Here is a 25171-nt window from a genome sequence, read left to right on the forward strand (position 1 = left end):
AACGTCAACCCCCGAATTTTCTTTTTAATATGTACGACAGCGAGTCTAAAAATGCCATTATGATTCATATTATGTTTGTGTGATTACGAAAAAAGCATCTGTAGGGCGGCCATTTTGCCCAATTTGCTTATTGGAGCCGAACTATTTGAAGGAAGCGTTTTCTTGCGTTGAAGCGACCGTTTGAGGAAATCCCATTGTGCACAACAAAACAAATGACATGTGTAGTCGCTCAGTGTTTATTACGGCACAAGCTGACGACTGCGGGTACAAACCGATAAGAATGCAGCTCATTTATTTACACATCACTGATCATGGCGATCCGTCGTTGACTTGGTAATTGAACGTCTTTCCAAAAAAGTACAAACAGGTAAAAAATGACGCAGGCGGACACGTTAGCGTTTTGAGGTTTCACGCTAAAAACACTTAATAGGAAAACAACAACACATCCGACCGTATGTCCTTTTGGTGAGAAGAATAACTTTTGCATAATGCACACGTTCGTACAGTAGTTGACGAGTGTGACAATGCATGAATCACGCGCTGCAGTCAGCAGACGCCTCAAGATGGCTCATTTAGCAGTCCCTCCGCGATTTCACACACATTCTCCCCCGTTTTAATCGATTTCAGCAAATGTTTGTCAAACTACGTCATCCTCATCATAATCTTTTGTCTGAGTAGTTGACTCATCATACCGTATATTCAACCGATCAATTTACTTACAGAAGTAGGTAGTAGAAGTAAGTTTTATTTTTTGGGACAAAAAAGCTTCATAAAAATAGCCCCTTCGGCAAGGTAAAAAGTAAAATAAAGTTGTGTTTTTCCTTTTTTTTTTAACAACAGTTGTAACAGATAATAAAGATGTTATGGTTTGGATGAAAAAAAAAACATATGATTGTGTTGAATAATAGAAAGTTGTGATTACATAACCAAAACGTAGTCATATTTTTTTTAAAGAAAAAAAAAATATCACATTAAATTTGGTAAATGTTCCCAAAAAAGATGTCAGGTATTTTTAAATCTACAGTAGATGGTTGACTATTTTGAAGCGGAAAAAAATGGCATTAAAATGATGTTTGTTAAAAAAAAAAAATCTTCTTTGAATAATATTTTCTTTAAATTGAAAACATTTCAATTACATTTTTTTTCAGATTTGTATTGGTTTTTTTTTGACAAGTTAAAATTTCAAACAAAACATTTGTTGTTTTTATTTATTTATTTAAAATCCTGTATCTCATGAAACATAGGTCCTATTTTTTTCCCCAAAAACGTTTCGCTGATGCAATATTGACATGTTTATGTTCAGAAATGTTTCATTTTTCTTTTTTTTTACCAGTATACCATACAGTATTTTGAATACGAGAAAATACATTTTTTAAATGAATCTGAGAAGCCAGCTGTATTTCAAGCGGGCAAATGATGAGTTCGTTGTCCATAATTAATATTAACATTTTATACTGTTGATGTGTTATAATTTAACGAGAATAGTTGGTAATATCTTTATATTTTAGTAGCATTATTATAAAATTATGGCAGCAAATTAAAGCTTTTCATCCAGATTACAGTTGTACTGTAATCATTTTTTAAGAAAATCATTGTGCATGGAAATAAGTAAATTCTAGAATTTGGATACAAAAAAACTTGCCGAATGGAGAAATGGATGAAATCGCGGAGGGAATGATTTACACAGAATGGAATGACCAAATGACCAGACTATTTTAAGAAATACAAAGATGCATTTTTCATTTTGAAAAACGTATGAAAGGCAGCATCAAGTCGTATGTTTTTTTTTTTTTTTTTTTTTAACAGTAACTGCAAACCTGGGCATTATTCACTTGGAATCTCATCACTGCCCCTTGTGGTTTTCAGGTGGTACTGCAACATATCAGTCAGCCTGGAAGTCTTTCAAAACTAACTTGGAGCATAATAGTATGGGCCTTAAGAGGGGCTTTTTCCAGGACGACATGTCAATTTTTCACAAATCTGACGGCGACCAAGTCCAACAGTGCAAATCAAACATGGAATGTTTACATCAGTGTAGCCAAACGGTCACATTTCAATGTTCTCCATACAGTGAACCCCCGCTATGTTACCTTTTATCGATACTGAGAAGCACCGAGATTGACTGAAAGACGTAGTAGTTTATAAATGTCGCTGCTCAAGGTGTAGAATTCCCGTAACATTGAAGATTGTTTCTAATACATGTAAAACATTGAATTATTGTTTTTTTTTCTTTTGTCTGTTTCTTCAGCATGTAGTGCTGTGCTGAGTGTGTTCGAGTACCCGTTGTTTCAAAATTAATAATTACTGTAAAAGCCATGCTAATTCATGCTAACCCGTCAATGGAAATTCACATTAAGTTTACGCATGAAGCTGGTGGACATTCTTTATACAAAATTACGTGATCTGTTTCACATTTCGAAATGTTTTATTCCATTCTCTGTAGCTGTGGTTGCTCTGTGTTGAATTAGCAGTTGTTTGAAGGGTTATATCTAGAGCGACAGCTATGCTCATTTCTGGTTGATTGTTGAACATGTTGGTGTTCAAATATACATTGTTTGATTGTCTTGTGTTTGACTTTCAGTTTTACTTCATCTGGGAGTGATGAATACACCGCTTGAAGCAAGCCTTTTTTTTTTTACTTATTTGAAGAACTGTGCAAGCAAGAGTCTTCCAAAAAATGCTGTTATTCGTTCGTGAGAACAGGCCCCAAGGAAACTAGGAAGAAACCTATTTTTTAAATGTTGATTTTATCTGGTCTCATTATAGTATATGGTACATTTTTACCTTTTATTTTACCTGGTCTCCATACGGTATATGGTGATTTTTTTACCTATCGCAGCTGGGTGTGGAGCAAATTCCACCGTGGATAAACGGGGGTTCACTGTACTTGTTGCTTGTCATCATTTCATGATGTGGCCTTAATCATAACAGAGCGTGTTCGTCGCTCTGGTCGCTGTCGGGACTATCGTCGTTGGCCAACGAGTCCGTGGAGTGGCGTAACGCCGCCATGCCAGAGAATTCGGAAGGTAGCAACGTTCCCTTTTTTACGTTGACCAGTTCTTTCTCTCGCGCCGCCGCCCCCTGCTGGCCGCCTTTCACGCGCTTCCATTTCATTCGACGATTTTGGAACCACACTTTCACCTATGTTACACATAGACAAAAACAAAACATCAGTAAAGTCAAATTACATTTATTACAAATTAAAAAATACATACTTTTTTCCCCTAAAGATAATTTTAGAAATGCAGGAATTTGTTCTATTTTTGGCAGTTTTCAGTTGACATTTTTGAGGAATGGAGTAAAATTATTACAAGAATAAAGTTTTGCTCTTCCAAGAAAAAAAACGTCTTTACATATTTTAAAGTTTGAAAAATATTTGAGGGGGGAAAAATATTATGTTGATGTTGCTTAAATTATTCATGTACATATATATATATATGTATATATATATATATATGTATATATATATATATATATATATATATATATATATATATATATACGTATATATATATATATATATATATTTTTTTTTTTTAAATGACATCTTAATAAATTTGTATCCTTTATAGAAAGAAAGGAAAGTCATAATTAAATTATAAATGTTTGTTCCAGATTAAAAAAAAAAAAGTAAGACCACCCATTTATTTGTGTCCACTGTATGTCCATTTTGTCTCAGCTATATAAATTGTTTTCCACCCAAACACATAAAACATCATTAGAAAAGCCGAGCTCTCCTCTTTCGATCACACGAGGACCAAGTAAGGTAGGTCCAATAACTCAAAAGATATTGACCAAAAACAAATGTCCACTACAGTGGACACAAATGAATAGATTCAAAGACTCAAAGAGATTTTATCGTCACATGTATAGTAGTATACCATGCACTGAAATTCTTATCCTGTTCACATCCCAAGCAGACGAGTCACAGGAGTATATTTTCTTCCGTATTTACAGAGATAAAAAGTCATTTGTAAGTTGTTAGAGAAATAAATAAATAAACAAATAACGAATAGGGCATCAGGGATTTATTTTCTCAGTTGTCTTGGTCACACGCCTGAGTGTGTCAAGATTTGTCTTGGGTGGATAAGAATCACTGCAGATTCCTTCTGAGTCACGGGGCCTTTTCCACATGAAGCCCCAGGTGCCCTGGATACTTTCCAGACCCCTGACACCCCCGCCCCCCTCGGGATCTAGCGTCACCTAACCTGACCTCTACACAGCACTACATCCACTCAATAATCATCTCAGCTCAACACTTTTTTTTTCTAATTGTGTGATTTCACTGGAGAGGATGCAATAGTTCAAATGTGTGCTAAACAGTCCATCATTGTCTGCAATCATCTGGCGAGAAAAACCCCTTGAAAGTGCACATTTCTGGGCGGTCATTCAAAGTTATTGTGGGAGAAAAACGAAATGAATGTTAGCGAGGACACCTGACAACGATTTTCTCGATTAGTTCTACTCGTCAGTCACATTAGAGCAGGTCGAACGCCGTTTTGTCAGCAGACACGTGCGAGGATACTTTTGCATCATACCCAAAACGCCCTGTGAACTCATTCACTTTTTTTTGTATTTGGGGGTGCGGGGTACGTACTTGTCTCTCGGTGAGGTCGAGGTTGACGGCGATCTCATATCGGCGTAGCCGGGTCAGGTAGTTGTGGTGGGCGAACTCGGCCTCAAGCTCTCGGATTTGCTCCTTGGTGAAGGCCGTCCTCTCCTTGCGCGGTTTGCCGCTCAGTTCGCACTTCAGACTGCCGTCCTGAGACTCTGCCGGATTATTACATGTATTTTTAGCCTTTCTATAAGCACCACAACAGAACTGCAATCGGGACATTCTCAGAAAATTCAAGTCACGCTCCGTAAACAATACTGCAGTGTATGTGGTAATCGTCAAAAGAAGCTTGATGTGGCTTGCGTTTATTTTCATCACGACGTATGTTTTTACGTGCAGTTTAGGTCTTTGATCTGCGCACAAAAGTCATTTTCAAACGCTTGAGTCATCTTAAAGGATTTAATTTCAGATCGTTTTATTTGTTAGCCTTCTGAGTGAAAATACATGTGTCGCCTTTTCCTGGATAGGGTTTGTTTTTGTGTCTTTTTTATGGAAGTACTTGGAAGTTTTTGCTGTGCTAAAGTGCGTTAACTAGCTTGTGGATTAGCAACACAGGCTATCCGCCTGCTGGTTAGAGCACTTGGCTCCCAATTCCGGGGACAATTACCCCTGGATAGAACCAAGATTAAATAATCCCTCAATTTTTGTTTGGCATTTTTTGGGACAAATTGCGTGAACAATAAATGAAGGTTAAACTAATGGCAACAAGGCTACTACTACTACGCGTTTACAGTGCTGCTTGGATGGAAAAACCATAGAAACGCTCTCTAATTAAGTGCTCACTTTTTAGATATTTAAGTCAGAGTTATTATAAAGTAAAATAGATGGAAGTGTTTGGTGAATATCTCACTGAGCTTTATGATGATGTGGGATATATATATAAAGGTACTCGTGAATGTACAGAAATTCTTTATTTCTGCTGTGCTGGTGGGAAAAGTAATGCTTTAATGAGGGCAATGCAGTTTCTCAAGTAACACATGCTAATGCGGTGGGCCAAAGTGTAAATGGGCCCAGAGAGCTGGAAGCCAAATTCCCCCCACTGGTGCTAAGCCGGACGTCTTCACCTCGGGGACCCCCGGGAAGAGGATCTCCCTCTCTAACGACCGCGTTATGTTTTCTAAATCGAGCTTTTCTCTTTTTCTCTCTGGTGGTAAACGCTGCGTGAAAGCGCAATAAAATCATAAAAGAGCGAGTGCCTTTTTAACACAGCAATTACAGCAACTTGCAAGCCCCCACAACAAACCAGGAACAATATGAGTAAAAACACCCAGAGTCGGAAAAAAAAAGTTTTTCGTTTTCTAAGGGAAATGTTTGCCTTGTAATATCTTTTTTAGACACGCACGGAACGGTGGGATCTTTCGAAATGTTTTTCTAAAGCTTCTTCAAGATGGAAAAAAATAGCAACTACAATTGCAAGATTGCAAATAGAAATGAGCAAGTTATTTTTCCACAACTGGAATTTTTCCCTGTCACCATTGTAAAGAATCTTTGCTAACCCAACCATTCATGATTCCTTTCGCAACACAGATATGACTTTTGTGTTGTTGGTGGCATTCATACACACTCAAAAGAACACACTCAAAAAAAAACCAAGGAAGAAGGCGGAAAAAAAAATATTGAATTCTACCAAATTGTACTTTACCCTTAGTTCATCACAATCATACACAATTTATTAGTGCTAATATATCATAATTTAAAGTAATTTTACAGTTATAGTTACATAAAAATATTTAACCATATATATATATATATATATATATATATATATATATATATATATATATATATATATATATATATATATATATATATATATATGTATGTGTGTGTGTGTGTGTGTGTGTGTGTGTGTGTGTGTGTGTGTGTGTGTGTGTGTGTGTGTGTTGCATCTCTCACTTTTTTGCTGCTTTTTCAAATAGTTTTTTCCCCAGTGCCTTTTTATTGTTGGCTTTTGGGGTTTCCAGATGGTGAAACCAGAGCGGGTCTCCATCTGATATTTAGACAGCTGATTGAGTCAGCAGGTTACGTGCTAATCAGTGTGCTAACTGGAGTTATGGGGGAGCGGATTTTAGCAGGTTGGGGAGGGGGCTGGAGTCAAAGATCAACTTGCAAATCATTTAGGGAAATAGTAGGTGTATGTGTGTGCATGTGTGTGTGTGTGAATGTGTGACAGTGTGTGTTGAATGTCTAATGTTTGGAAAATGTGGGTGTGAGGTTGTGTTACTGTAAAAACCTAAACTATATACTATATACATTAGATACATCATTTACCATAAAAGAAAAAAAAACATACATCAGTTGAAAATGACATCACAGTCGCTCAGAGCTAAATTAATAGCCAATCATGGCTCAGCTTGCAAATGTCACATGACCAAACTCAGCACAGCATAGCCTGAAACCCTTTTCCTTGAAAAGCCATTGTTGTTATTAAGTCTTTGTGTTTGAATAACTTTCAGTAGGTGAGATTTTTTTTGCCCTCACACAATAAAGCATGAGCTTATCCCCCCTTTCCGAATTAACTAACTTTTTCTTTTATTGTGAGGATGAAGGAGGCATTTGTTTTTTTTGTTTGTTTTTTTATCAGCCTTACATTTGAGTCACAATGTAGTCTTTTTTTTTCTTTCATAAACCATCCTCATGCAGCGTCTATCATACTGTTTCTGGAAAAATATCATCTTTAACAACAATATAAAAAAATGACACCAATAATTATTTACTTCATGCTCAATGGAGCAAATACACTAATTGCCTGTGGTTTAGGTGAGTAAAAAAACACACACACACGCACACACTCAGGAGGAGGCTAGCGTGGCGGAACGCAGCACGGCAAGATCACGTTGCCGGCAAGGACGCCAATGAGACGACGGCGTTGGTGATGGATGGCGGCGATGAGGGCAGGTGGGAAAAGATCCCGCAGGTCAGCGGGGACGCCAGCGAGACCGCTGCGTGTGCGTACGTATATCATGCGCAGTCATGTGTTTTATATGGAATATCACGCTCAGCTCATTTGAAGGGTCACAAGTGTCCCGATACGTCCTCGCTGAAATGGTAAGATAAATACAGCCGACTGCAGGCTGGAATGGATGACACGTTTTTATAAGGCCTACGAATTCAAATGTGGAGAGTTGAACATTTCTCTGCAGTTCTCTCACGTCAAATAAAAGCATCCAAATTGGTTACCAGCTAGCAGATGGAAGATTTTAGTGATTTATATGGATAAATAATGTCATGTACTGTTTTCTCATGAATTGAAATCATCAGTGTCTTATTTTAATTGAAAAGGCTACCCACATTTTTCAGAAAAACTTCAATAATGACAGTCTATCTATACTATGTATAATTAAACTTGTAAAAACATGTTATAAAAAACACTTTTTTTCTTATCAAATATCTTATTTTGCTGGCAATTGTAATACATCAAAAAAATATCAACAATATCACATATGTAGTAGTTAAAATTAGGCCACTCCTCATGGAGACTCAAAGTTTTGATAAGGATAATTAGGTATTTATTTATTTGTTATTATATTTATTTATGTTTAATTGATTAGTCATTCTTGTTACTGTTGAAAAACAAAAAATATGATACACTCTATTTGCATTCTGTATGTATATTTACATTTATGTTTCCCAGATCTCTCATTCTTCTTTTTGTCTGACAGAGAGGGAAAAAAACTACGGTAAATTATGATTATTTTTTGTCGTGAAAGATTCCTCGGAATTTAAGATGAAACCTCTTCAATGAACAAGAATTCGCTTAATTAGCCTTCTCGTTAGTCTTTTCCAGAAAAAGTCTAAAAAGCATTTTTTTGGTTTTGTTTTTACAAAAGGAAATACTTACATATTCACAAATACACAATACATATTTTGTCATTTCTAAATTAAAGAAGGACCTTTCCTTGATAAGCCATCCCTATTGTCCTGGTGTGAACCATTTTTACTCAAAGTAAAAAATATATATATAAGTTACTTCTTTTCTATAAGCCAGGGCTAGGTCCTCCTTGATTTGTTATGACCTTTTTTGTTTTACATTTTTAAAACGTAAGACCTGCCAATTTTATGTTCAAACATCAGTGCCATTCTATGTGATTCACTAAAGCAAATAAATTGTGTCAACTTGATGTTTCTTGCTTAACTGATTTTCTCATTTTATTAGCAGAAAATCTCTTAACTATTGACATTTCTATTAACCATATCAATTTTTAGCATAAAGTAAGTAATGGCAAGGCTACATACCTAAAGAGATTGCAAAATTAAACTTAAAATTATTATACAACAAACAAATGCGGGGCTGAGCCTGATTGTGTGTGTGTTTTTTTTAATAATATATTGAGGCAATCATACATACGATAATTTATATGATTCCCACAGTCATTATTGATTTTCTGAGGGAAATCGTAACCACGTTATGGCCTTGTGCGGAAAAAAATGTTGGACGACCCTGTGTGCGAGTGTACCCACTAGATACTTTTACATTAATTTATATAAATAAAAAAATATATTATTTTCAATGTTCGGACTTGTACCTGAGCTGTCACTTTTCCTCTTCCCGTTCCTCTTTTCCGCCTCTGCAGGTGACAGCGTGGGCCTGCCAAACTCCGAGGCGACCCCAGTGGGGGTACTGCTGCCGCCCAGGCCAGGTGTAGTGGCGCCCATCGCGGGCCCGCCGGGGTGAGCCAAGTCCTGGGGGCCTGGCCCCCCATCGTGCGACAGGTGGGAGTGCGGGTGACAGAGGCTGGCTCTCGCGCTCCCGCCCCCGGGTGACATCTGCGGGATGTGCCAGGCGGCGGCCGTGTGGTGCTGACTCTGCGGGGCCGGGTGGTGCCCGCGGTGGTGGTGCGGGTGGTGCGGGTGTTGCTGCTGGTGGTGGTGGGGGTGGTACAGACCGTCTTCGGGCGCATAGCTGGAGATGATGCAAGTGGACGGCGAAGACGTGGAGGACGAGGACGAGGAGGACGCCAGGTCGGGGTAGGAGACGTGGTCCGAGCGTCCGTGCAGGGTGAGCGGGGACGGGGCGAAGGCGGCCGGGTGCAGACCCTGAGCCGGGGCGTGGGGGCTCCGCAGGCAGCCGAAAAGAGTGTGATCCATGCCAAAATCTCCTAAAGCAACCGGCAGCGCATATCCAAGAGCTCCCAAAAGTTCCAAAAGAGGAGAGGGGCGGCGTCCTTTCCTGGGGTAATCCGCTTGGTCTCCGGGCCGGAGCGGGATAAACCGAGCCAAGTCCAGCCGAGCCTCTCGGGTGTCGGGGGTAAGCGTGGAGGCTGGGAGGAGGTCCCGGGGAAGTCAGGGAGCCTGGCGAGGGGCTGTTATAAATAGGGTGTAACGTGAGAGGGAGGCTGGCTCACCGAGGGACGGCGTGCATGCGAAAGGAACGCTGCCATAAATTTGCTGGGAGCCTCAAGGAAACGACGGACGTTTTTAGGGAGCAAGGGCCCTCTTCAAACTGCTTGCTTTGGTTCACGGTTATTACTCTAAAGGCCGAATAAATCACAATGTCAACACGTTTTGCAGGTGTGTTCTGCCAAGTGAAAATCGCCGCCTATAAAAATTGGCATCTGAATTCCTTTTAAATTCAGTCCCCCAGTATGGCTTCACAACAAGAAATTTGGCGAGCTTTCAGTCAGAAAATGCACATGAATTCAGACATTTTTTGAGGCAGCCAATTTAGGATCATTTTGGTCAAATTATTTTAGAAATGTTTGCCTGCGTAGCCCAATTTACTTTACAACATGAAATTTGGTAGGCTTGCCTGTCATGAGTAACCTCACAAAAAATATCACGAAAGTCCATGCCTGATGATGAACGGGAAGTCAGCCTTTTTGGTTTGAAACAGCCATTTTAGGGTCATTTTGGTCAACCTCTAGGGACTCTGAAAATTTTTTTAAATTCAGCCTCCAAAGCTGCTTTCATTTACCAGAATGAACCTCAGAAGTCCTGTTTGTAATTCTCATTAATCCAGTTCAGACTAGATGTCAGACATTTTGTTTTGAAGAAAGCCTTTGAAGGATCAATTTGATCAATTTCCAGGGTGGCGTAAAATATTTTGAAAATATAGCCTGTTAGTAGTCTGTTTTACCTGGCAACACAAAACTAGGTAGACCTGTCTATCATGACTAGACCCACACAGATGTCTCAAGAATACATCCCAGAAAATATCCCAGAAATTTTGTGAAAATTTCTCCACTGTAGCTTGTTTTACTTAGCAACATGAAACTTGGAAGGCTTGTCAATCATGACTAGAACAAACTTAGTAGTCACAAGAATTCAGGCTGAAGAGAGGCTGAATTCAGCTATTTTGGTGTAAGAGGATGTCATTTTAGAGCCTTTTGTTTTTGAAATCAATTTCCAAGAATCCTTCAAATGTTTTCAAAGTTTCACCGCTGTCATTTTTTTTTTCTTAGCAACATGAAACTTGGTAGACTTGTCAATCATGACTGGACCGATAAAAAAGTCTCAACAATCTAGTCTGAAAAAGGAGAGGAAGTCAGACATTTTGATATGAGGCAGCCATTTTGGGATTATTTTTTTTAACAACTTCCAAGGATCCTTCAAATATTGAAGAATGTAACTCCCGTAGTCTGTTTAAATTAGCAACAATAAAGTTGGTAGACTTGTTTATATTGATTAGACCCTCAGAAAAGGCTTCAATAAGTGGTATCCAATAACATACAGGTCAGTCATTTTCGATCGAAGCAGTAGACATGTTACAAGTCTTGGTCAATTTCCAGAGATCCTTCAAATTGTTTTGAAAAATTCAGCCCATGAAGCCAGTTTAGACTTCGGAATGAAATTTGGTAGGCTTAGCTATCATAAATCGACCAACAAAAAAATGGCAAAAGAGTCATACCTGGATATGCACAGGTGTTAAATAATTTTGGTTTGACCATTGCCTAGCATCCTTCAAAGGCAAACTTGTGCTCAAGATTTTGTCCGGCTGCTATCCAAATTTGACATCACAGACTGTAAACTGGACAGATGAGTGACGTTATATAACAAAAATATTGACTTTGGCTATTTACAAGTGGGCTAGTGTGGTATGCGTGACAGGGGGCGAGGCGTCACCTGTGACCTCCACAAGGGAAGACAGTTGTTGTCGTCATCCTGGTTGCTTCCTCTGGAGCATCCCTAACACAAGTGGGCGCCACTTCCTGTTGGGCAAACGCCAACCTACGGATAACTGTTGACAAACACAGGACATCTTTGATGTTAATATTTATGATAATATTTATGATCATGTAGTAGTACTGTATATGTTAACTTGTGCAGTTATTATGCATTTGATATGATTAGTTAGTTAAAAGTGTGGATGAAAATATTAGAAAGTGCTGAATTACACAAACCACAATAATAAACAAACAATTGTGAAATTAATAGCTCAGGTTGTCATCATTATTTTTGTGAATGACAAACTAATGTGAAGTTTTGAGTTCTTTTGGTCGTCACGGTGACTGCAAATGGCTGTATGCTCAGGGCTGGACAGAAGTGGAGGGTGGGGGGGGGGGGGCAAGCGGGCGGGCCACGCAGAGAGGAAATTAATTCCTCTTTGAGAGAGAAAATTACTTTAGCAGAAGGCCATGGCTGGAACGCCGCCATGGTCCTACACCAAAGAAGAAGTAAAAGAAGGCCTCTCAGGTGGTGCCTTTTTATTGTATTTTTTGAATTATTGAAGTTATTATATTTTTTTATTTTAAGTTTTGTTTTTGCTTTATATATATATATATATATATATATATATATATATATATATATATATATATATATATATATATATATATATATATATATATATATATATATATATATATATATATATATATTCCCTTTTTTTTTTCTCTCTTTCCACTAAGATGTCAACTTATTTACTGGGAAATTATGTCATTCACTAACTTGTATCTGTGAAAGAATAAATAAATTAAAAAAAAGTAAAGTTCCACTCAAATGTTTTTTTTAAAGCGACAACTTATTTTCCAATAACATATGTACTTTTGGGATTAAATGTCAAACTCCTGCAATGTTTATCTTACAAATGGAGGCTATTAGCAGGTTAGCGGGTGCTCGACACTTGAGCAGGTTTAACATACGCACGCACACCTACACACACACACACCTACACACACACACACACACACGCACACACACACACACACGCACACACACGTGTTTTTAATGGAAGCACTACTGGCCTGTGGTGAAGACAATTCAGTTTAAACCTCTTTTTGTTCTTCTTCTTTTGTGTGTTTTTATCATGTTTGTCAGCTTTTGTAGGAGAATGAAGTTATTTTTAATGGTCACTCTATCTTGTCAATTTTAACCCTTAGTGTGTAAGGGATGTATCCTCCACGAAGTCACAGCATGCAAGCGGTAGATCTGAGTATAGACACAGTGTTTGTTCATAATTTTTAGTCTTTGAACACTTGCACCTATTTAGTGATGTCATGCTCTATAAAGGGACTAAGGCCGCATTCTGCCATGATTTTTTTTTCTTCATCCACCCAACTGCATACCCGCCTCATGGCTCAAGGCGTCGTGCAGACGTTTGGCGTGATGCTGTGCAGATGCCCTCACCGCACCTCGAGCAACCTCGGGGTCACCGCACTAAAACCTCCATTTAAATCCGGACTGGCCCGCGACCACCAAAACCACAAGGCAGCGAGTGCCCGGGACGCCATGGGTACCAGGGGCACCGGTTTAGCGCCAGGCGTGTTGCCGAGCCAGTTTCCGGCCAGACTAAATTTGTCCACGCCTTTCCGAGCTCGGGCCAGGTGGGGAAACACTTCACACGTCCCAGTATGACTGAAGTGAACCAGGACAGCTTTCATGTGGCCAAGTGGACCCACCCGACAGCGCCACACATCCTTTTGGGGCCACTTTAGTCGCCTTAATCCATCAGTACAGTGTGCTGTGTCCCTCCGGAGGTTCACTAAGCTAAACCATTTGGGGGAGTGAAGTCACCGTTTTAGGATTTAACGGCTTCATTTGCTTTTCAAGCTTCCTCTGCTTTGTGAAAGGTTCCAAAAAGCTTTGTATTCAGCCCATGCTGCGTCTGCTCGAAAAGCCTAAAAAATATAAAGTATAGCACCATTTTTTCCACTATGACATCCAGCCAGTAAGTTTAACTAGTAACCACCGAATAACAATCTAACAAAGCAAAAAATGAACTAACTAACATTAGCCTGGCAAATAAAAAAAAACAAGCACTGGCAACTAACTAAACCAACAGAACAATTAACATATTAAGGTACTAACTGAACAACAAACAACCTGACTAACTTAGTAACAAATTAACCATTTGAACCAGCAAAGTGTTAAACTAACTCAACAAGTAATGGAATAAGAAACTTATACGGTAGATGAGCTCGATGACAAATTGGCCAAATAGGAATTGATCAAACTAACTCATTATTTTGGTTAATGACTGACCAACTACGAGTTTATTCAACACACTAACTCACTAACTAACTGGCAGAGAAAGGAAGAATGGAACCACTCAAATGAATGAACTAACCAAATTCATAGCAAACTGTGATTAATTAACGCTGATAAAATTACTGACCAACTAACCAACCAACAGAACAGAAGACCAATTGATTGACTAAGCAACCAATCTAGCAAATAGCCAACTAAGAAATGTTTTAGCCATCTAACCACCCCAATAACAAAACTTATTGCTCGAACAGCCCATAAACTCATTGTCCACTGACTAACCAACCAACCAACCGGTGAACTTTCGTAACCAAGCACAGATGTCGCACAGGTGTCACGTTGACGCCCGCAGGTGGTTACACTTAGGGTCAGAGCCACTACTTCCTCCCTTCTTGTGGTAGCTGGTCTGCCTCTGATAAAGCTGGATATACATTGCATGCTTATCACTCTTATTAGCAGATTAACTGTGATGACATCATTGTCGCACACGCCGTCTGGAAAAATACAGTAACCACAAACACCTGGAATGAGGAATTTGACGCTCATTTGACCTCAAGCATTCTTCAGTAAAAATTATACAGCAAGCTGTGTCATTTCGATTAAATAAATAAAAAAAAAAAATGGATGCAACTGATCAATAAAGTGGATTACCAATAAGTAAACATTATACCTAAAGCCTATTTTAGAAGCAAGGTATTTTTTTTCCTGGCCAAGCATCATTATTTTTTCAAGGTCTACCGCTCATTCCAGTTTGCGAAGCACAAATGTTTGCTTGACATTTATCCGGCTGCAAATAAACAGTACCACACCCCAGCGGGCCGGGGGTTCAAGGGTTATTGTTGCTCGTTGTCAGTCATATTTAGCTCTCGGACGCACCCCACCCCCACTGCATATTTTTCACAGCCCCCGAGCCCCTCAAGGGACAGCTTCTTGCTCCGCAGTCTCCTGTCGTTCCCAAGCATTTCCTCCTCCCTCGTCGGGCAACGGTCCAGAACAATTCCACATCGTTGCCCAATTAGGAGAGTCTTTTAAAAAAGATGGGTTTGGAGCTGTGTGGACATGACGCATGGCCAGGACAATGGGAGGATATAGATGCATAAAAACCTGCAGTCGTCATGACAACAGGGGTTAATTAGGGCAACTAACTACAGTACACTTTGAAGTTTGAGTGACTCTCGCAGTGGCGACCATGCAAAGACGCGGGTATGTAGGATGCGTGCGTTTGTTACCGTGAAGAGGAGGCGGTTTGGACGGGAAGGGCCACGATCAGTTCCAGGGGTTTCCAGCACCTCCCGGGGGCTCCATTAAAACAAAGAAGGAGGGGCAGAGGGGCGGGTGGGTGTTGGGACTTCCTGTTGGAAACGATGCTCACCGACAGTGACCCTGAAGGAACCTGTGTAGGCAGAAAATTGCAGTCAAGCTTGGGAAAAAAAAGCATCTATGCGCTTATTATTACTGTTATTCTTATATCAGAGGTAGTCTAACGTTTCACATCAAAACGTACACTATTCCGCTCTCCAAATACCACCATCATGACCAAAATGTAAAATACAGTATAAAACAGTACTATTAGGTTATTGAAATCAAATGAAGTATATTCTATAACTATTGTAAATCACTGTCACTTCATGCACAGTTTGAAGATTAACGCTGCGTTTAAGTAAAGGGGGGGGCAGCTTTGAACAACAATACAATCAACATCAGGGGCGGAGCTAGATCGTGGCCAGCAGTGGCCAACAATCAATGCTTGTCACTCTCTGGTCACCTTTTCGGCCACCTCCACACCGCAGGAAAAGTGTTCGTACCTGTGATTTTTCTGGCATTTTTACATGCATGCAGTATTCTTAGACCTTTTAATACCTGCCACAAGTTAACTACAAATTTACATTTGAATTAAGAGAATAAATTATTGTATTTCATGAAACTTTGATTATACAAGGCCCTGGCCACCCCACAGAAAATTTTCTATTTTTTGAAATATACGACAAATAAAAGGCCAAATAAAAATTGTACCAAAATAATGTTTAAAAACAAATCTCTTAAAGATTGAATGCAAATGCATTAAAACTTGAATACAACTTAATTGTACTTAGGCACTTTCCAGATACACCGCATTACGTTGTTTTTGTCTGTTTGTTTAAAACCACCGAAAATTTAAATCAAAACATATTATTTAGAAAATCATACTGTGTAATGCTAATTGTAATATATGAGCTAACAAAAATGATCTTAGCTCCTACAGCAATTATGAATTTATAAAAAAAGCGCATCTTTAACTCTTTACTGGGCACAGCGGTTGCTTTTGGCCTTTATTAGGCATTTTTCTATTAAGTCCTAAACAGGTATGAATTTTTAGAATTTAAGCAATGGCTATTACGGACGCTTTCAGACGTTTTGCATGTTTAGACTATCGGCCGAAAGCGGCCGCTGTGCCCAGTAAAGGATTAACAAGCAGAGCAGCAATACATACTAACAAATGATAGAATAAAACATTAAACATTGAAAAGTTCAACACCAAAATATTTGAACAAACCATATTCTATATGTCTGCTATCTTGAGACTAACATATTACTGGAAATGTTCATCGATCCATCCATTATCTGCACCAATTATCCGCACTGGGGTCTGTGGCTTGCTGGTGTCTATCTCAGCATTTTTTGGCCAGTAGGTGAGAAACACCCTGGACTGGTTGTCAGCCAATCACAGGGCACACAGTGACGGACAACCATTCACCCTGGAAATGTTAAATTGCAGCTTAAGAGCTTGTTTGGTATTAAGAGAAACAAAAACAAAAAAAAACACTTCAAGAAAAAACAAAAAGCACAATTTACCACCTCACATTTCTTCTTTTTCCAGAAAAAAGTGCTCTTAGTTTGTTTGATGTGACACAAAGTCATCATAAACATTCTGTTTGTTATTACACGCGACCGCTTGGATTCAAAAGCCGCAGCGTTGTAAACAAGGTTTGGCTTTGGACAATAATACCTCTTCATTCCCACTTCTTTATTTCATTTACTTCATTCCCACTCCTTCCCGTCTCCCACAAGGTTTTACAGTCTGAGCTGCGGTCCAACTGTCATAAAAAGTGCAGCATAACAAGAACACCAGCGTGTCCTTTGTCTTTGCTTCCGAGCTGTAAATTGTCTCAGTACAAGCAACGACTTGACTTTTCCTCCATGGACAGTATTTTCCCCAATTTATTTGCTACTCAAAATGGAGAAGGAAAAGAGTACGGAAGAGGCACCTGGAGTCTGACAGGCGCATTAGAGATGTCCATCATACGGCAGGAAACAATAGAGATTCCTGAACCCCGAGTGGGAAGATCCCACACTCTTTTCCATACAAACAGCAACTGGATGTCTCAATTTGTCTCAGTCTAACATGTACTCCTGACAGAAATGACAAAGAAGCAGACAGAAAATGACACAAATGGGAGTAGGAGAATTTGAGTTATCAGGCTTTTTTGGGAGACGACTGTTAAAATCCCCCAATGTTGCTCAACTACATGACTTGGAAAATACAGTAATGAACAATTCTTTCCTCCAAAAAAATGACTTAATTCCACTCCTAGTTGAAAGTCAAACTAAACATTAAACCAAAAGAATTATGCAAATTCCTAAAAGAAAACCCCAACAAGCTTAAGACTAATACAACAATGGAAAACACCTTTGTATTAGTATCTATATTGTAGTTTTCTAACCTTTCAAAAATGTTTGAAAACAAATGGTGGTGCAGCATATGCAGACAGACAATATCACAATATTCACATTGATTTTATGTTAGTTTCATTCCAATCCCTCACAGTGAGAGTGAGGCACTTATTTATATTCTAAAAATGTGCCTTTTAATACAGAGCAATGTGTTTCATGTGTGTGAGGTTTAAAATTATATTTCCTCCTGAGACCAAGTATATTAATTTGTGTCTATTCTAGTGAACATATGTTTTGGGTCTTTATTGTTTAATTCATTTTAGCTACACAACTAAGTCCTCGTGTGCTCAGTAGAGGACGTCCTGGTCTTTCCAATGATGTCTATATGTTAGTGTATGATAAAAATTAATTTGCTCTCTTTGCGACACAAAAACGAGACGAGATAGAACAGGTCGTGTCTCAGGATGTTACATAAAGGTTTTGTGGTCTAAATTGCATATTTTCACCGAACGCAAAGAAAGAATCATTTGGAAAAAGACAAGAGGGAGTGGGATAATAATGGAATTCTCTGGCAATCATGTGCATTTTTGGTGCAGTGTAAAATCCCCCATTGTTGCTCAAACACCCTACAGGGAAATGGAAGTACAAAAAAAATCATAGTGGGAGATTTTGGCTTCATTAGCTGCAATCATCTTTTGGGCTGAATAAATAAATAACACACTTTGCGACTTAAATATCGTGTTGCTAATTTGCTTCACATTTGCACGGTTTGCACAGGTTAGAAGTTACACATACTTTCTCACACAAAAGCATGCACAGCTGCTGTTTATTTTGTATTGTCCTTCAACCAAATGCCTTTTTGGGAAAGTGGCCCAAAAAGTCTTTCATAGCTGAAGATAGTTTGTGTGAATAATATGGCCTTGTAAAGCAAATAATATTGGATTATAAAATGTAATAAGTGATATATTTTACAACTGTTTATATATATATCAAACTATAATACAGTGTTCCCTTGCTACTTGACGCTTCATCTTTGGAGCCCTCTGTGCTTCATGCCTCCCCCCCCATTCATGAGTTTTTATAAGTATAAATACTTTTCACAATTTAAATATTGTGGTACCCACAAACACATGTATAAAAATGTGGGTGGGGGGCGTCCTATTTCGCGGATTTCGTGTATTATAATTATTTGGTAAATATATTGTGTTTATTCATTTATTTCAAGCAATTACTGATCCATGGATCAATCATTGTACACAACGGCAATAAACTCCTGCAAGCCAGTCTATTCAATTTGTCTCCACGGGAGAGGGCATTTGTTTTTGGTTGCTATCATTTGAGCTGCCCTACTATGTGAGGTGCTAATGTGTTCAATAGAGGACATTCTTTCCAGTTATGTCTCTCTCATGTTTGGGTGGGATACAATTAATTTTGTTGTCTTATTGAGATCAAATGGGCACAAATGAATTGACCAGGTCTCAAGAGGATCTACAAACTTTCCTCAACTTGACAGAAACACAAACTGTATTAGCATGAGTTCCAATGGGGTCACCTCAGGAGAGATTTTGGAAAGTAAGCCCAGTCTAGAGTTCCATGAAATTCCAAATATGAGGAAAAAAGTCTAATTTAAATAAAAATATGCTTCATGTTGTGCTAAAATGTTTTCTGGGGTAATTTCCAAAAAAAAAGAATCAATGCTCCTTCACCATCTATCAGTGATAATTTCTCCATTTTCTCTGCTAATGAAGTGTTACATAAGCAGGATGTGTTTATCCTCTGAATCCTGATTACAATCACCTAATAATCACACACATCTGCACACAAAATGCACTAGAATTAACACACAAAAATGATATGCACACTGACAGACCCACACCAGCAACAAACCCACAAGTCACACATGCACACGTACAGTATACATAACATACTGGGGGATTATTGGCGGTCTGGAGCGAAGTGATCAGAGCAACAAAAGGTTGCAAGCGTAAATAAGTCGTAAATCTTTCCCACATCAGCAAAACGTTTCCCTGTAAACACAGCCGCTGATGGAAAAATGGACCGCATTCCTGTTGCTTTCCACAAGAAAGAAAGAAAGAAGCAGTCGAAGGAGGAAAAACCCCTCTCGGGATTTAAAAAAAAAGAAAAAAAAAGAACAGAAAGTAACCCGCCTTTTTTTGGCTGCTTTCCGCACCGCATCTGCTGCCTTTTTCGTGACAACAAAACGCCTTCCTTGCAAAAGGAGGAAAATGAAGATGGGGAACAATAGATTGACAGTAATTTAAATATATAATTTATTTTTTATGTCCTGGAAGAATACCTATTTGCTTTCAATGAAAGCCATAACAAGCAGCAGATAGAGAAAAGGGTAGGACTGATCACAGAGCCCTGGGGGACTCCACAGATAACAGAGTGAGGTCAGAATTTAGCGTACACCAGGCTCTGAAGTCAGTCCTAAGGATTGTGTGCCTTTATAGACACAGACTGTGGAGACAGGCCTGGCAGGGGGAGCCTTATTCAATTCCAGTCTACCAAGAAAACTCATGAAAGTGAAGAACCGAGTGCTGGCATGAGTGATAAACCACGAGATGAACTTATTACGCCTTTGAGCCTGTGAGACTCAGCAGCCCCTTCCTCACACAGATACCATGATCGGCCATGAGAAAACTTAAGACTTGAATACAGAGGGGAACATTGGCTAGCATCTTAAAGTGCCCGATACTGTAATTCGGAACTTTCTGGAACAGCATTTAAATGTAGCCTAGGAGATTCAGTTGCATTTTTCAGTATACTACAGAGCCACTGATATGTATTTTTTTGTTTGTGCGAGAGTTCACGCGGTCACGCTATAAACCTGGCGGCCAAGTTGCTGGTCAGCATCAAGCCTGTTCAGTACGAACTGGGATATGTGCGGATGTGCAAAGGGTCTGAAAAGTGATCTGCCGCCTTGTAAATGTTCCAGCACGAACGCAAGGAGGCCAAACTGAACTTTAGGCACCTATCGGGTGTGTGTGTTGCATATTTGTGTGTCTCCATGTGTGCATTTCAACGTGAATGTATTTGTATATGTGGAGGTGTGGATATGTGAGTAAGTGTGTCGTGTAAGTGTGCGTGTGTGTACATCCTTTCACGTTAGTTTATTTTATGCATGTATAAATTTATGTGTCTCTGTATGTAAGTGTATTTCACTATTATGAGTGTTAGTATATGAGCATTTGTGTATATCTATGTGTGTATGCGCGTACGTGTGCATATGTGTGAGCGTGCATTCTTTTGTGAGCGTGTGTACATATATGTGTATGTCTGTATTTGCATAGGTGTGTGTTTGTATACATCCACCCATCCATTTTCTGCATGTGTGACATCCAAGGCAGGGTCAAGTGAGGAGCAATAACCTGGCTCCCTTCTATGGCTCAAATTAGCAGAGCTTTTTTAACAGGTCGGGTGGTGGTTGGGAGGGTTAAAAGGGTGGATGGGAGGGGGGTGCCTCCCACACCACCGTCTCACCAAGAAAGAACCTCATTATCAGGTTTGCTCCGTGGCGCATACGACCACACCTCCATCTGTAGAATGGGAATCGTAAAACTACTCCATGACATGAAACAAAGCAAAGACTTTGACATTTGAGGTTAGGGTTAGTTTGTTTTTTTTTCCTTCCCTAAAAGGGAACCAGCTCGGAGTATATGCTGCTTGTTGTGCATCAGCTCGTCAGATTAGCTGAATTCCTCCAGGACTTTTACTTGTACCTAAGGACTGGAATTGATCGGTACTTCTAATTATTATCATAGCCATCCAAGTATCTCTACTTGTACATAAATTCACAGTAGTTTTACCACCTCTATTTGTAAGGTTTGTGGCCGTCTGCAGTGCAGAGCGCCGCTGGCTCCCGCTTCGGAAGAATTAGCCACTCAGACATTACCACACTGGATTTTTTGCAAGCGCCACAAACCCCATTGGGCCTCTTTCCTCCACTCTCTAATTAGATTAACTGGGTCCCCAATCTGGCAAAACGGGACTTTCAATCTGGCGGCCCGTGCCACTGACAGCTCGTCCAAGCGGGAGGAAATGACCTAAATGTGGGTCTACACCCATTGCCCAGCTGGGTAATGAAGACACGACGGATGTGGATGGAAGAGAGGGAAGAAAAAAAAAAAGAAGATCTGTGGGCCAACCGAGGGCTTGTGGTCGAGGCGGACATTTTGTGAGGGAAGCTGGACGCACAGGCCACCATCATGGCTACTAAACATCCGATGGGTAGGACAGGGGGGAGGATACCAATGGTGAGCAGTCACGGCATTACAAGCACCAACCTACAGGAAAAACTAGAAAAAACAGTCTCATATTTTTATTTGTCTATCAGATTTGAGCCATATAAATGGTACAGAATCTGTACAGGGCTTTCTCAATTAGTAGTGTTGGCTTGCGGAATTCAAACGTGGGCTGGCCTTTCAGCTGTAGTGTTGCTTCAAGGTTGTCAGTTGTATGTAGTGTAAAGAAGTTGGAGTGTGGTTATTGTTCAGAGGACCCCCCACATACTCCCGATTTGGGATTTGCGGATTTACATATGTGCAATTTATTATTAAGATTAAAACAAAATTAATCAATGTGGGGCGGTTGGCTTTTGTCCACCATTTTTCATGGAAAACACAGAATGAATGTTTGTCAGAAATTTGAAAAAATAATAATATTCACAAATTCACTTCTTTATATTTGAATTTTGGGGGGTTTAGAGGAACCTTTCATTCTTCATAATTCATGTAAAACTCAGTGATTATTTTTTTAGGATTGCATTGACATGTTTTTATTACTTCAAAAACGATTTAATATATGTTTTATATATACTGTAATAAGTTGTTTGTCAATGTTTTTGGATGATTTTTTTTTTTTTTTTCAGAGAATAGGTGTCGGACTTCAGTCCTCGTGGGCCGGTATACTGCATGTTTTCTGGTTTGCTCGGCCCGACCCATTTGATTTGAATAATTAGCACATCAGCAAGCTCTACAGGAGCTTGAAAATGATCCCCATCATTTGAATCAGGTGTGTTTGAAAGAGAAGGTTCGAAAGCATGCATGATATCGGCCCTTGACGACTGGAGTTCGACACCTGTGTTTTAGGGTTAACAATACATATTCACATTTTTTTTCTAACATTTTTATTTAATTTTTAAACATACATTTTTGGTGGTTACCTCGTCGCCAATCTTTCTTTTTTCTCCATGTCTTGAATGGAAAACACATAGCGAATGTTTGTCTTGGGGAAAAAAAAAATTGGTCTTAAAGAAAATCTGTATATTTTTTTCTTTTTCCCGCCACCCCACTGCACTGCAATGGGCATCAATTCTATGAGGATTCTCGCTATTTGGAGATTGGCCCAGTCCCAAGTTCCTAGTGAATAGTGGGGGGCCACTGTACACTCCACTACAACTTACCACACTTCACTGAGCAAGGCCTGCAGAAAGGCTGGTAAAAGTGGGATAGAAAGGGAGCAACGTTCATGGGAAAGATCATTCAGGATAGGTCTCTACGGTGTCGTTATAATGCGGATTTGGGAGAGACGCTTTGGCCTTGACTCGGTGCTCAAAAACTCCATTTGAAAATCAAACATGGGCTACAGTAACATTAACAAAATTACAGTAAGTTCATGTTTAGAAGAAATTGAATTAGGTGAGGCTAGCACTGGCCAGCAGCGAAAACTTGAAAATCTAATTTAAAATCCGCAGGGTAATAAAAGAATAAAAATCAAGTACAGAAACTGGAACATACCACAGATTAGAACAGTAGTTATCAAGACTGCAATGACTCCTGTCTACCACAGTAAAAATCTGCACACATTATAAAAGGCACCTAAAAAACAGGAAAAATAAGATACATGAAAAATGTATAAGTATCATACAGTAGGGAGTTGAATCCCATTTGGGTAACCAAATTACACACAGAACTCGGAATTAAACCTGGGTCAACTATGCCAACCACTACACCACGCGACTCGAGCCATACCGGATTTGGACCCTCTGCGGTGAAACACAACCCGACACCGCTGGCCGCCATGCACTTTGTGGACCACAACAGAACCACGCAGGACCCCAGAGGACAAGCCACATGGAGGGCAAGGCCAGGACACAAACAGGCACCAGGTACAAGTGCAACTGAAGATACCCCAGTATGTAAGAAACACAGTATGTAAGAATAGTACAATAGAAAGACTTCTAGATAAAGAAAATGGTATCTTAGAGGTAAACTGAATATTGCATATATCATAAAATTATAATTATATATATATATATATATATATATATATATATATATATATATATATATATATATATATATATATATATATATATATATATATATATAATTATTCAGTGTGTGTATATATTAGATGATACGATGCCCATACTGGGGCATATACTGTAGAACAATAAATATGAAAACTATACAGACATAAACAAAGGTGTACAGACATTAAATGTATTAAAGAATTACAGGCATAGGCAACATTAAATGTACGCATGTTAATAGGTTATGTAACAAACATGAAATATGATGTAAAAAAAAATAACTGGTACATTTAAAGCGTTTAGTACATTAAATGAAGTGCGGATGGAGCAGTGACAGCACTGGGAGTATTGGGAGTAGAGAAATGTGGAATTCGTTAGGCCATTCGAAACTCTTGGGGATGGAAGAAATATTTGAGTGGGAACAGTGAAGCCAGATTGGGCAGCAAAAATAAGAAAATATAAACAAATATATATAGTAATTCAAGTTGTTGTTGTTGTTGTTTGGGTTGAGGAAACTTACTTTATTTTTATGTGTTTCTGTGCTGCGTTCAATGCAGGTATTTATCATTTGCAATCACAAAAACACTTTATTACTCAACAACAAGTCGATCGATTTTTATATGATAGAAATTAATAAAATAAGCACATCATTTATCTGTACTGTAAGCCTTAGACTTAGGTACTGTAAGCCTTAGACTTTAATTTTGTAGTTCACCCTCTGTGATGCCAACTTAATCAAATTTGAATAGATGGGCTTTACAATGAATAAAGTTTACTTTGGTCACAACTCAAGAGTTTCTATCAGACTAAAAAAGAGAAATGGAACAAAAAAAAATTATGTATTAGTCTAATAAAATGTATGTTGAACTGATGGTTTTCCTATGATTAATGGGCCAAAGAGCTATACTGTACTTCATAAGTACAATATGGCCACCTAGTGGAGAAAAACTGCCGCAGCCGCTACAAGAAAAAAAATATGGAATTCATCAACAGGTGTCGCCCAAGTTCCAATAAAGTACAACATACTTGCCTTTGAAGAAAGGAAGGAAGGAGAATAAGAAGTAACAAGTACAATATGGCTGCCTAGTGGAGAAAAAGTTCAAGGAAAAGTAATGGAATTGATTAACAGGTGTCACAGTAGTCCAAAATAAAAATAAAAAACATACCTGCAATGAAGGAAGAGACGGAAGTACAATATTGCCACC

The 25171-nt window shown here is 39.0% G+C and overlaps 1 protein-coding gene across 1 annotated transcript; it reads right to left on the minus strand.

The window, feature by feature from the left end:
- Positions 1–220: 220 nt before the first annotated feature.
- meox2a (mesenchyme homeobox 2a) lies at positions 221–25159 on the minus strand. Its single transcript, XM_088411968.1, has 6 exons — positions 25133–25159; positions 15268–15431; positions 11678–11792; positions 9142–9918; positions 4598–4770; positions 221–3141 (listed from the first exon to the last, which is right to left on the minus strand). The coding sequence occupies exons 4-6, from the start codon at positions 9701–9703 to the stop codon at positions 2923–2925; spliced, it is 954 nt and encodes a 317-aa protein (XP_088268094.1). The 5' UTR covers positions 9704–9918; positions 11678–11792; positions 15268–15431; positions 25133–25159; the 3' UTR covers positions 221–2922.
- Between the last annotated feature and the right edge of the window lie 12 nt (positions 25160–25171).

Source organism: Hippichthys cyanospilos, chromosome 3 (genome assembly GCF_059441005.1).
Source record: "Hippichthys cyanospilos isolate Australia breed blue-spotted pipefish chromosome 3, RoL_Hcya_1.0, whole genome shotgun sequence".
Classification (NCBI taxonomy): domain Eukaryota; kingdom Metazoa; phylum Chordata; class Actinopteri; order Syngnathiformes; family Syngnathidae; genus Hippichthys; species Hippichthys cyanospilos.